Here is a 14,144-nt window from a genome sequence, read left to right as displayed (position 1 = left end):
AGAGCTGCCTCCGGCCGTCGCTGTGCGTGGAAGGGAGTCCTGTGCGCCTGCTTGCCGGGAAGTAACGCCGGCCAGGGGAAAGGTAGCGGCTCCTGGGCAGTGCTTTGGGCTGGGTGCGTGGGGGCTGTGACACCGTGTCCCCGGGAGGCGCCGGTGGCGTGTGTACCGCACCCACCCTCCCCGAACGCTGTCGGGAATAGTTTCATCAACAGGTCGGTGCGTTCTGATGGCATCAGGGGCAGAGTTGTTCTTGATCTAGAACTATGAAATCTTAGAATACGTTTTTCACTTTTTACTCTTTCTGTTGGTTAAACTTTTCAAATTTGTACAATCTTTTGAATAATTTGTGTCGTTGGAACTAATACTTTTGAAGATGATACTTCGAGTACCTTAGTTTGCCACACTAGACTCCCAGTGTGTGGGAACAAAGAGAACACAATAACAAATATTGTATATAGTGTTTTTTACTTGTAGTAAGGTTTTTGTAACTAAAAATATCTTTAAACTTTATTTCCAGTTCTGTAGTTGTTTTTTACTTGGTTTGTAATTGTGTGTTTCTGATAGTTCAGGGGGTTTAAATATTAACACTTTTACTTGTAGTTAACTTGTAGTGTTTAAGCTAGCTATAAAAAATGAGCTTCTCTGACTTTTCTGTCATGGTGTGTTATTCATCTTTATGTTAACATGAGTGATGAAAATGTAGGCTTTGGACAGGTTTAGGCTTGGTAAATTACAGTTTATAGCTTCATCCAGTTTCTTCCTTGCATGCTAATCTCCGTGGTCTGGTTCACAGATTCCTGCTTGTTTTCATTCCCTGCTCTTTTTGGGTGCTCCTTGGTTGTGGAAGGTGTGTGAGAAGGCTGGTCCCATACAGAAATGCTGATAAAACAGGGCTGTATGGTTCTGTGCTCTGGTAGTTCCGTGGCTTAGAAAGCTTAGGTGGGAAGTACATCTGTGCATAAGGTCTTTTGCAAAGTTTGTAGGTTGCTTAATTTAACTGTTGAATAGGCTCTGAGGGGTGTAATTAAAGAAACCAGAGCTCACTCAGCTCGTCAGACTGCCTAGGGAACTGGTCTAACGCCGCAGTTTTAACCAGTGTTATCTGTGGGTTACTGGGGATCCCTGGATCAGGACGTATAGGTGGGTTCAGATAAGATGAACCACACACAAACTCTTCTGAAATGTGTGTGTGTTTACAGTATTTGAAGGGAAACACTTCCAGAATTTTACATACACATATATGTGCAATTTCTAAGCTCTTTCCAAGTGAACAGTGTGATCAGAATTTGTTCTCCTGTGTACAATTATTCTCTGCGTATAATTTGTTCTCCAGCGTAGAACTGCAGTGTGCCATCATAAGTGTTGGGGAAAAACAGCAGCAGTGCTCCGTTGTCGCAGGGGTCTTATCATTTCAATCCCCTCACAACAAGCTGGTGTGGTATCACTTCCCCAGAACATGTGTTTGATTTGTCACAGATATCTTAAACTTTTCATCTAAGCTGGAATGCCTTACAGTAGCAAAATAAGGCCAAAAGATACAAACATTCCTGTCGTATCTCTACAGTATCAGTTAAGGCCCAGCATTGCAAACCACCATGGGTTTTTTTCTGAAGATGGGAGCTGGTTATTTCTAGTCCATCAAGCCTGAGATGAAGGAAGAAACTTCAGAGGGGTGAGATGATGCTGTTATTGGGCATGTGAAACTCATAAAATCAGTGACTGAGTACAGAATCTTGGACACCCAGGGTTTTTAGCTCTGGACTGGGGAGAGGCGCTTCTGTAGAAGAATTTGAAATTGCCCGTCTGTGATTACTTTTTGAATGTCAAGGGATAAGTTGTTTTGCATGTTGGAATCTCTTAGTTCCTTTGCTTCATGCCGTGAAGAGCGCGTGTCTTGCAAAAGCACATGCAGTGTCCTGCTTTTAAGGTATCTAGTCTAAGTGTCGTAAGTTTGTGGGGGAAATGATGCTAAGTATGGGAAGCTTGCTTGTTGCCTCATGTTTCCATGGCAAATAGCAGGGAGATTAAAGATGAGGTGTATTTTGAGAGCTTTACACATACATGATAGATACAGAGCTGGTATACTAGCAGAGAAGCACATAGTGGTTGAGAATTTTGCTGTGTAACAGAAGCCAATTTTGGACAGTATTTTACATAACTTTCCTTAACCTACGAAGGTAGGGTTTATTTTTTCTGGTAGTACTAGTCATTCCTTTTGCACAAGAAGGAGAGTTAGGGGGTACAGAACAAAGTGTAGCATCCATAACATGTTAAGAAATATGGTACTTTCACCAGATCTGTTGAATGCTTGAGCAAGCTGTTTGGTCAGACAGCTTTTGATTTTTGTCTGGGGACATTTGAAAGAGCAGAACTTAAGTGTAAACTCCACTGAGTGTAAAACTTAATCAACAGTGCCATTTCAGGTTACTGGAAGTGTTTGAGTACTTAGATCTTAAAATTATCAAATTTAATCTTTTGAATTTGTCTTATTTGGGAAATTCAATAAAATAATGGCTTTGTTTTTCTTTTCTGGTATCTTCACAAATGGTGTTTAGTTCAGGGAGCTGAAGCCATGGATGCACTTCATAGGCTATGGGACTTAGTAACAGAGTAATGAAAATGAAGAGTCACTGTCCTATCCTGGGGAAAAAAGCAGTGTAGTAACTGTCTGACCTATGTTTTTCCTTGGTACTGTTTTCCAATTAAAAAAAAAATGTATAGTAAACATGATTACTAGGAAGGTCATATCCAGAAGTTCATTTTTTCATTAAAAATGGCTAGTTTCTTATCTCACTAAATACACAGCAACTTAAAATGCAGCCTTAGAATTGTTCCATAGAGCTCCTAGTTGTTACCTGCCAAGTGAGCTGGGTGGAGTATTTAGTAAATGTAATATTGAAAACAAACAACCAAAACCCAACAAACTTCTTTGAGGATTTCAGTTACATTTTTAGCCTATCTTTACTCATCTCCTTTGCAGCTTCCAATAGGTGAATAGGTAAATCCATTTCATAATAAGTAGCAGAACAACCTAACTTGTTATAGTTGCATGTCATGCAAGTGTCTATTGTGTACAGCACAGTTGATATGTAGGAACATGTCATGTATCCACTTTGCATTAGATGGGGTTTTTTGCTTTCATTTGAATCTATTTGCTTTTGAAGCTTCTTTGTAAATAAAAAAAATAGTGTATGTAGAGAAAAATTATTTTAGATACTCATTCTTTTTTCTCTCTTGTTACAGAAATGAGCCGTCAGACTGCTACAGCACTACCTACAGGTACTTCAAAGTGTACGCCATCCCAGCGGGTGCCTGCGCTGACTGGCACTACAGCTTCCAATAATGACTTGGCTAGTCTCTTTGAGTGTCCTGTGTGTTTTGACTATGTGCTGCCACCAATTCTTCAGTGTCAGAGTGGCCACCTTGTTTGTAGCAACTGTCGCCCCAAACTTACGTGCTGCCCAACTTGCCGAGGCCCGCTGGGCTCCATTCGTAACCTGGCTATGGAGAAAGTTGCCAATTCTGTACTATTCCCCTGTAAATATGCCTCTTCTGGATGTGAGATAACTTTGCCACACACAGAAAAAGCAGAACATGAGGAGCTGTGTGAGTTTAGGCCTTACTCCTGTCCATGTCCGGGTGCTTCATGTAAATGGCAAGGTTCTCTGGATGCTGTAATGCCACACCTGATGCATCAACATAAGTCAATTACAACCCTTCAGGGAGAAGATATAGTGTTCCTGGCTACAGACATTAACCTTCCTGGTGCTGTTGACTGGGTTATGATGCAGTCTTGTTTTGGCTTTCATTTCATGTTAGTATTGGAGAAACAGGAAAAATATGATGGTCACCAGCAGTTCTTTGCAATTGTACAGCTGATAGGAACACGCAAGCAAGCAGAAAACTTTGCTTATCGACTTGAGTTAAATGGTCATAGGCGGCGATTGACTTGGGAAGCAACTCCTCGCTCTATTCATGAGGGAATTGCAACAGCCATTATGAATAGTGACTGTCTAGTCTTTGACACCAGCATCGCACAGCTCTTTGCAGAAAATGGCAATTTAGGCATCAACGTAACTATATCCATGTGTTGAAATGGCAATCACACCTCTTCAGGCCAGTGTTTAAAACCGTTGAATTTAATTTAGCAGAAACTAGGGTAACCATCTTTGACTGTCAGACAAATTATTTGGTAGATGGAGGGTAGACATATATGAAGGTAAATAAAAGGAAAGGCTGTTAAATTACAGGAAGCAGTTGCATGTAGTAACACTAATATATTTAAAATAAGTCGACAGTAAACCACTGAAAATATATATACACCCAAAATGGGCATCTTTTGTATTAAGAATTGATTCTACAGGAAATGTTGTAAAATAATTCTAAAAACTTGTTTGTAGATTAATTGTACTGTTGAAAAGGATACTGTTTCGTGTTTTTGTTTGTGTTTTTTTCCTCCCCCCTTTGACTGACAAGCCATGTTGAGCAGTCCGGTCTCTGGCCACTGCTTCCCCTTCTTCCCCCTGCCCTGCCCTTTGTAAGTCACTACATAGTATTGCTGCTGTTTGTGTATATTTTTTGTGTATTTGCTAATTTTTATTAACTTCTAGTTTTTCATTAAATAAATATGACTTTCTTTTCTGTAATTCAGGTTTTTCTCTTTTTTGTATCTTTTTAAAATTAATTACAGGTGTCATCTTTTGATATATGCATAATTGCTATGGTAAAACTTATATTTCTGTATGTTTGGTAAATTTTGTCGCTTTCTAGTAGTCAGTTCATTGGTGATACTGTTCTTAATTGAGCTATTTTGTGAATGTACTGAACTCGAAAGGAGTAATTGTGTTCAGAGATGTATCAGGAAAGAAAGCTCCTTTAAAAACAGGTCTAGATGTTGTTGTACTTTGAGTTACCTTCTAACAAAAACAGACAATTATTAAGAATTTTCTGAACTTAAAAAAAAAATAACTTTTCAAATTTAGAGATGCTTAGAAACTTGATTGCATCCTTGTATTTGTTGTTTTTGCAGTACAAAGAAGGTATTGTCTCACACAGTATTTGTAATTATAAAAACAGACCATTTGTTTAAAAAAAAAAAAAAAGGCAGTCAGAATGAGATGTTTTCAGTTGTTTTATATTTGTCATTAAAAGAATACCTGGCAAATTAAAAAAAAAGAAAACAAAAAACAAACACAACTTTTGCTTTTTGCTTTAGCTCAAAGTTTGACACGTTGATTCTCTTGCTCAGTTTCTTGTCTTCATGTCTTTTGGTTGTTACTAAAGTAACTGTCCTGAACTGATTTTTGTATATCATGTACCCGTTACAGCAATGCACGGGATCTCTTACAGGTATGAGTCACCGGCCGTGAAGGCTTCTGAAGGTTATTGGGCGTTAAGCAGACTACCTGTACGTGAAAAATTTAACCATGAATGCATATGGTATTTGTGTTACGAAACACTGTATAGAGACAGAAAAAAGAGTAAGGTGAAATGCTTTTTCATCTCAAACTCTTGTAAAGAAATATTTGTCAAATCTAGTCCTAACGGGCATCTGTTTGGGGAGGTAGTCTGGCTATTCACTGCTTCTGTAACACATTAAAGTACAGTTTCTTTACTGTGCACTCTCTTAGCTTTCTTACCAAAGGTTGATCTGTTAAGACAACTCTTGTTCTTTGTTTTGATGCATGATGAGGTAAGTAGTTCTACAGGTAAGGCACATAAAAATCTATAGGTTGGATTGATAAAATGCTACAGAAATAGTTGGCTTCAGGTAGTGAAAGTAAAAAGTTTCACTTCTGAAAATTTCGTATTTAGGCTGTTTGAACCGTGCAGAGATTTCATTTAAAAGATGTACTGATATCTTCTGACAGTAGACAAATGCTTCAGAAAATCCTGCAATCCAGCATTTTTTTCCTTATGAATAGACAGCTAATTGTTTGCAGTCTTCTAAATTCAGTAATTATTCTCGCCTAATTAAGCTTGTCTACATTCACCTCAGGTTTGCGTTCTGGTATTTGACAGAAACTTGGCTCAATGCTTCAAATATTTTTAGAATACACTGACTCACCATCTCACTTGTGAGTGGCTGGCTTGGACTGACGCTTGCCTGCCAAGGTTATCTGATTTTCAGCTCTCCCGTGTTGTCAGGAGAATCTAGCTCAGAACCTGGAAGAACCCTCTGCAGTCCGATACTTATGATTAGAGACTAACAGGGCTGCATGAACACACAACGTATCTAAGACTGTTCCTTGGTGCTGCATGGACATGAAATGGTTCAGCTTGTGTCCCCAAAAGAACTCTGAATTTTAAAGCCTTCTTGCACTCTTCTGTGGTGATTCTGTTTAGTCTTGATCTTCAGCCCATTCTAGCCTATACTTTTGAAGGGGACTTCAAAAATTGCTTTTGTAATGAGGTTCAGAAGCTAACTGGTACCGTCAGTTCTTTTTGTTTTACAGATGATAAATGCTATAGCATAACTCATGTATGCTGACTTACTGTAATGTAATGTAAACTAGTATTACTATTACTGTTAAAAAAAATAGTTGTATAAAACATGTGCTGTCCATCATTTGATGGAATGATTAAACAAATTATACTTGGGCCCAGATCCTCAAAAGCATTAGAAGCCTAATTCAGAGTTTGAGGATCTGCTAAGCCTACACTTTGATATATATGAAAAAAGAGACCATACTGGAAACCTGTACAGTTTACTACCTTATCTAAAATAAATGGTGCATTAAAGCCTGGCATTGTCTTAACATCAGCTGTTTATTTTAGAAAGTACTATTTTACTTTGCTGTTAAAGAGTATTCAAATTTGTCTTTAATAGATGAAATGGAATGCAGCAGATCTTGCATTTGACCACTAGCACTACCTCCCCTCCGTTGTTTTTCATTGCCCTTTGAAAAAAAAGCCTTAATAGGAAAACATTAGAGAAATGTGGATGTTAATAGTTGGGTTCTGTTTTGGCATTTCGTGCTAGTTCTTGTTTGCAGTCGTGCTTTAAAGTTAAAGCAGGTGAACTGTTTTGTATTGCTGCCTATATTCTTGTATTATCAGGTATCTTCAAAGCTATTATGATTAATGCATGAATTGCACTAGTGGGATTGTTATTATCTGTAGCGATCTATAGTGTGGACAGAGGAAACAAGCTACCACTGCTTGCTTTTTACTTTTGATAAGCTTTAGGTATTGTATTCTGAGGGACACGTTTACAGTCAGGTCCATGTAACTGCAAAGCAGAATAATCCCTCATGTATTGGAATGACTTAAAAGTTCTTTACTGTTCTGGCTTGCTGCTGCACAGATTGTTATTTTTCTCAACAGTGTTCAGTGACAGCAAAAGACAAGACACTAAAGTGCATCTATAGCATTTGATATAATGGGTAATGCTTAAGTTTTATTAAAAAAAAAAAGAAAAAAAACCTCAACAAAGTCATGTAACCAAGTCAGCTCTGCAAGCAGGAACATGACAAGCTGTAAGTAAATGCCTACTAATATCTTCAGCATGGCATTAAACCCCACACCTTTCAGGTACACTCCACCTGGACAAGACTTAAAATTGGCGTGGTGTGGCAGACAAAATCATTGCTTAACTTTTCTTGGGAGCAACTCCCTGTTCTTCTGTAGCAAAGCTGCTGTGGAAACTTTTTTTTTTTAAACAGTACTTACTATCTTTTTTAAAAAATATGCCATTTTTTTCTACGTGTATAAACAGGCGGCACTGGAATTCCATGCATGTCTGTTTTCTCACTAGTGCAAAGCAGTGCAGGGTTGTTATTTGATCTGCATTAAGTTTGGTAAAGGATTTTTTTTCCTACTGGTTTTGATTAAAGGCAAAGCAGCATCTTAGTTACTGTACCTTTCTGGTGTTTTACTGATTGTCTAGTTTATTTGCACTTACTGTTTTCAAAAGTCAGAAAGTATTCTGGGACTCTGTTGCCTCTTCCCCTTGGATCTTGGCTAGTGAATGACTAAGAGTACAGTTATTAAAATAGTGAAAGAAAAAGGGTTTTTATCATTTTATTAGATTAAGTCTTCTGTGAAAGTTATGAAGTCTTGTAAATCAGGTGCAGAAATACCCACTGAATTTATTACTGTCAGTGCCATTATGTTCCAGGTAAATCAGCGTCTATCTATGGAAATGAAAGCAAAACAAACTATTAGTTCTGATTTATTGGCTGCTTCTTTAATAGGCTTTTGTCACTGATACAATTTGAATCTCATAAGCACACTCGAGTTTCTTTCAAAATTAAGGAGCAAGAAGAGAATGTAACGTACTGAGTTTTCTCTTGTGGTTGACCCTAGTATAAAACAATGAAACACGCCAGGATCTTACATTACGTAAGTTTAAATTTCTACCTTAACAATCAAGGGGACATGAGAGACAAAGCTATCAACTGGGATGGGATACTGACAGACTTCTGTAAACCTTAAATTATTCAGATTATCCAGCACCTAATGCAATGTAATGATCTGGTATTTTCTTGGCATTGTTTAAATGGATTTAATTTTTATAGGCTACACGTGAACACAAGCATCCCAGAATCAAGTTGATTTGTGTCAGGTAAGAATGAAGGACATGTACTTTGTCCCTCCAAAACGTTACCAGGCTTTTTCATAAAGTCTTCAAGTATCCTCCACCTGCTTCTGGTGCTGTAAGTACAACCGTGCATACATGCACCTTAGTGCATTGTCATTTCAGTTCTTCCAGAGTTGCTTTCAGTATTTAGGTTTGAAAAATGATGTCTGCGTTGACCTCGCTACAAACTAGAAGTTAGTGCTGAAAGGACTTACTAACTTAATTTAGACCATACTGCTTCTGTTCAAATCCCTGAAGCACATTTTTTAGATTTCAAAAGCCTTTTTTTTCCTGTGATGCTACTGCTACTGGGCATATTGAATGTTATTTCCTAAATAAGTAAACTCTTGTGCTAAACCAGTTTGCTTTTCAGTAACAACCCCATCTGTTAGACTCTTGCTGTGCTATGTTGGCTGCAATTTGTGCTCTGAATTTGCTCACAGAATTGTGTATTACTCCCTACTTGTGGGTGTGTCCTTTAAAGATGAAATCAGCTGCTGACATTTATGTATGTACATGCCAATAAGCTAAGGAATTCCTTATGAATGGTTTCAGCTTTCTCACACTTGAATCTACCAGGAAATGAGGATTTTTTTGCAGATTCTTTGCTGATGATAGTAAAAAGCAGCAAATGCCTATAAAATGTAGTTGCAGGTTACCCGCTGAAGTAATATTTTTATTTTGATTGCACTTGCACCCACATTTAAGCAATCAAGTTTCACTCAGTTATACTTGATATGTACATAGCTGATACTTACTGATCTCTATTAAGTTTGATACAGAAGTAATCTCAGCCTCTCTGCTTAAAGTTTACTATTCAAACGCTCAACTCTGGGCTTTACTGCAAATCCTCCATCAAAAGCTGCATTAAGCACTTCATCGAGACAGCTTGCCATAACAAAAGTCAAATCTTGCCGTACATTCACTGCAATTTCTTCAAGATCTTTTTCATTTCTTCGAGGAATGATAATTCTCTTCAGTCCAGCTCGGTGTGCTGCCAGGACTTTGTCTTTAATTCCCCCAACCTAGTAAGGAGAAGAAATACATATTTAAAAATCCATTACACTAATCTAATAAAGTAATTATTGTATCAAATTACATCAGGAGTTTAAAATTTAATGAAAGGTTCTCCCTCCCCCCAGTCATTTAGGAAAGCAATTACAAATGCAGCAGTAGTTCTAGCTCATTATATGCTTAATGAGGGAAATATGTTAATATGCTACAGTACCCTTTCTGCAACAGTTAATAACCAGGAAAAAAATTAAAGATTAATCTTGGAATGCAGGTACAAGAGTATCAATAGTGGAAAAGTCACTGCTTTTCAGGAATTTTTTTTCTTAAGAAAGATGGCGTTAACTCACTCCTTTCATACAGCACTCTGAAATCCTGCACCCACATGAGAACAGATTTTCAAGATAAAGGCAGTATTAGGCTTAGGGGGAAAAAAATCTTAAGGATGCAATGCCACATGATAAATAACTTGAGTGGGACAACAAAAAACGCACAGAAAAGCAAACCTGTGCTCCAAAACTGCAACAATGGCTCGTGCTAGAAAAGCAGGATCACTTCAATAACCCACCTGTCTTGAGTTTGCAATGAGACACAAAGAGGGCGTTTAAATTATAGTCACACCTGTAGCTTTTTCCCCTTGAATGCTTTTTGATCCTATTTAAAGACCACCTTACATAAGAAAATGATAATTTTATGATGATTTAGAGGAAAGCAAAACCTTGTATTACAGCGTAAAGGGCAAAATTGAGGCTGCTATAAAACCAGGTAGCAGTGAATTCTAAGTCCTGGTGGTGATCACTCGCCTGGACAGTGAATGCTACCTGCTTACCATGGTGCTTGCTTTCAGGCAGCAGGTGCAGTTAAGGGCATGCTGATATGGATTAAGTAACTAAATAAGATTCTAGACAACATTCAGAAAGAATGTAAATATGGTTGAGTATTTACAGATACCTAATTTTTGCACCCACCTTAAAACAGTAGGCAAAATTTGGTGAGTGGTGCAACAAAGGCAATTTATTTGGAAAGCTAAGCAACCTTGAACCAGATGAGAGTTAATGCGACTTGAACAGCAGGCAATCTTGTCAGCCTAATGCCACCAGAATGCTCTTTCAGAGATCCTTCGTCTGCTACCTTCTCATGTTCTCTCTGGTTTACTCTCTACTGCATGAAACAAAATACTGTTTTCCAACTTCTTCCTTTGTCCATCATTTGGTATGAGATGATAACTAACTCCCGTATCTGCTTAATCACTTCTGCCAGGCTCTGTTTGATACTTAAAAGCTGTGCTTGTTGGAAAACTTTCCTTTGCCCTCATGCATTGAAAAAGCTTTATGGGAACACCATTCAGCTGAACTATATACAAAGAACAGATTTCAGGAGAATCTAAAAATACATGTGTGGAGAAGGTTTCAAGAGTAACCTATATGCAATTACTGTAAGAGCTTTACGGAAGCATGTTCAGAAATTCTAATACATGTTTTGGAACCATCTCGAATTTTAGGATTTCTAGATTTCCTTTCTAACTAGACATTTTAACATGCGTTCCCTAAAAACCGCCCCCAGGCTAGCTGTGACATTAAAGGCAGAGCAGACAGAGGAGCAGTAGAGTGCTACGGCGGGCTGGCTGCCATCAGCCTCCTGCAACTGCACCAGAGACACGGGATTGCTGCTACAGAGTGATCCAGCAAGACTCTGCTTTGGTAAATGGCTATAAGCAGATTTTATATCCAGAACAGGGACAATCAATGCAGCTTGGCTCTTGTCTCACATGGTACTTACTGGAAGAACAAGGCCTCTCAGTGTAATTTCTCCTGTCATGGCTACATCTGAACACACCAGCCGCCCACTGAAGAGTGAAGCAAGACAAGTTACTATGGTAACGCCAGCAGATGGTCCATCCTTTGTGACAGCTCCAGCTGGGAAGTGCAGATGGATGTCAGTGTTGTCAAGGAGATCAAAACTTCCAGAAGCTTAAGGAAAAGAAAGAATGGTTTGAATGCAAAAAATCTAAACTGATTTTGTTGCCAGTCTTTATTCTAAAAGCCCACCAGAGAACTAGAAGTCTTAGCACTGTTTTTTAACAGTAGGCTGAAAAACAAACACTATATTGCAGAGGCCCTAGAAAAACAAACAAAAAGAAAACCCAAGACACTTTCCTACATCCCGATTCCTAGGCAAAGCCATAACAAGTTAACTAATAAGCTCAGTGTTTGTATGTGTTGGGAAATACAGAGTAAGGATTAATGCAGAAACCAAGGAATTCCTACATAGAATTTTTCCGGTTTTTTTATGTCCTAAACCATAAATGTCAATTTTCAGAGAACATACCACAAAATGAGCACTCCACAGAAACCCAGCATTGACCAATTTTATAAAGTAAGTCTCTCATTTACATCTTTTCACCTTCCTTAACCTGTGGGCCATAACAGTGTAAACTGGAGAGGCAAATGTGTATGCAGTTAATGCCAGCAGCATTTCCTACATTAATTCAATTTAGTGTTTTAACCTATCTAAACTTCCACAAATAATGACAGATACTGGACAAGTATTTGACCACGCAGCAGCTGATCAAACTAAAAAGCACATTTCCAGAACTCTCAGGAGGTTCAAACAAAAAACCGAAAGTGTTAAAAGATGTTTCTTGGCTGAAGTCCTATTGCACTGGAGTTCAACAGCTGCCATACAAACCCAACTAATCCTCAAAATATTAAAACATAGACTACAAAACCCTACTTTTAACAAAAACTGGCTTAATTTTAGGGAAAAAAACTACAGATTTGGATATCTACATCTAGCTCACCAAACTACTGCTGGAAAGCTTGAATGTAGGAATGAGTAAGAGGCAGTGTCTGCCACAGCTGAGGAGCAGCACCCTGGCACAGAGGCTGTGCACAGCCTGCCCAGTTGTTGGGGGGAGGGACTTGGCCAGGGTGGGAATCTGCAGTGACAGCTCACGTTCTGCTTAGGCTGACCTGTCTGCCAGGCCACCAACACCTCAGCTTGGCAGGAATCGGGAAAACAACTACAAAAAAGGAACTCCAGAGCTGATTTCACCTTCAGTGCAGCGCTGATGGCTGGAAAGCCCTTTCTCTGTGAAGGTAACACTTAAAATATTTCCACAATGAGCACGAGCAACTTCAGCTGTTACTCAGCAATGTTACAATCTGCTGAATTACTGAAAAATACCAAGTTTTAGGACATTTCATTTCCATGCAATATTAATGCTTCCTTTATGTGCATCCTTGCAATAAGAGGCCAGTGGATGTGTACAATCTCTATGATGCAATACAGCTATGCATTTTTTGTCATTTTTTTTCCCAACCTACCGTTGGTTAGCTGGTATCTCTTTGCATTGCTGCGCAACCAGCTGATGGCAAGATGCGCCGACTCCTTCATAACATCGCCAAGTTGTCCAGTCAAAGTCAGCTGGCCCTCTCCGTCCATGCGACTGGCTTCTACAAACATAATCTCTCCCCCGAGGGGCGTCCAGGCCAAGCCTATGGCTACTCCTGGCTGACTTAAGCGTTCAGACACCTGAAGGAAAACAACACAAGAAATAGTTTAGGAAACAGTTGCAACAAAACTATTGCAAAAACAATTCGATAGTTACCTTCAAAACAGCTGAACCCATTGAAATGCTAAAGTTAAGTCCAAGTGTCTATCTTTTTTTTTTTTTTTTTTTAAATGCAGCAGTAATTTTGCCTTATGTAGAAACATTAATTACAGAATAGGAGCTCTATGTGGCTGCTTAGCTTAAGGCAATGGCAAACATCTGGGCACATCATTCTTGAAACCTTCCCCACCCCCAGAAGTTCAATGAGAATCTTTCTCTTGAAAGGACTTCAAGTATTTAGTCAATCCTGACTTAATGCTCATATGACTTAATCCATCTGCTAAAGGTCTATTCGCCCTGTTACTTACATGAAAAAGCCAGTTTTGCTCCCAAATGTTACCCAAAAGCCTTTTTTAAAGGTGGCTGCATTGCCTGAACTCCTGTCAGATAACGCACTGATTTTGTGCATTGCAAACGTATTTATAAATAATTTTGAATACGGAAAACACAAATCTGCCAGCAGGATAGAGGATGGGAAACCTGCCTGACTCCTGTGAGTAATTACAAGTTACGCAAGCTCTACCCCGCACAAGCCTATCATCTACTCATCTAGAAGTCTGCCTATGCCCAGGTACTGGTGAGAGTAACGGAGGTCTCTGAACCCCAGTCTCCTGTGTTAAGAAAAGAAAGTTCCAGGTTTTGATTTTATTATTTTTCCCCTTGTCCAAGAGATTCTTTTAGAATATACAGAAAGTCCTTGTGTTTAAGAAAAGAAAGTTCCAGGTTTTGATTTTTTTTTTTTCCCCCTTGTCCAAGAGATTCTTTTAGAACATACAGAAAGTCCTTGTGTTTTCCCGAGCTTCAATGAGACGAAGAAACCCTGATGAAAGATCACACAGCTATTCAGCATGTTCTGAACTACTAAGTTATGTATTTATTACAAGGCAGAAAAGAAACTAGAGTAATTTTTACTGTCAGGCAGTGAGTAGAGCAAAAGAC

The 14,144-nt window shown here is 38.7% G+C and overlaps 2 protein-coding genes across 2 annotated transcripts in view; one reads left to right on the top strand and one right to left on the bottom strand.

The window, feature by feature from the left end:
* Nucleotides 1-3,244: 3,244 nt before the first annotated feature.
* SIAH1 (siah E3 ubiquitin protein ligase 1) lies at nt 3,245-4,643 on the top strand. Its single transcript, XM_010077192.1, has one exon. The coding sequence runs from the start codon at nt 3,246-3,248 to the stop codon at nt 4,092-4,094; it is 849 nt and encodes a 282-aa protein (XP_010075494.1). The 5' UTR covers nt 3,245; the 3' UTR covers nt 4,095-4,643.
* A 4,173-nt stretch (nt 4,644-8,816) lies between these two features.
* LONP2 (lon peptidase 2, peroxisomal) overlaps nt 8,817-14,144 on the bottom strand; it is a 43,711-nt gene continuing 38,383 nt past the window's right edge. The window contains 3 exon segments of the mRNA XM_010077193.1: nt 8,817-9,606; nt 11,372-11,562; nt 12,919-13,126. Of these exon segments, the coding sequence (XP_010075495.1) occupies nt 9,385-9,606; nt 11,372-11,562; nt 12,919-13,126 (621 nt within the window). The 3' untranslated portion in view covers nt 8,817-9,384.

The sequence above is a fragment of the Pterocles gutturalis genome, unplaced genomic scaffold (assembly GCF_000699245.1).
Source record: "Pterocles gutturalis isolate BGI_N339 unplaced genomic scaffold, ASM69924v1 scaffold26493, whole genome shotgun sequence".
Classification (NCBI taxonomy): domain Eukaryota; kingdom Metazoa; phylum Chordata; class Aves; order Pterocliformes; family Pteroclidae; genus Pterocles; species Pterocles gutturalis.
Note: the sequence above shows the minus strand (reverse complement) of the source record. Positions and strands in the feature narration are given on the sequence as shown.

What these genes read in the sequence shown, in the direction of transcription:
- SIAH1 (XM_010077192.1), top strand. Translation starts at nt 3,246, where the DNA reads ATGAGCCGTCAGACTGCTACAGCACTACCTACAGGTACTTCAAAGTGT.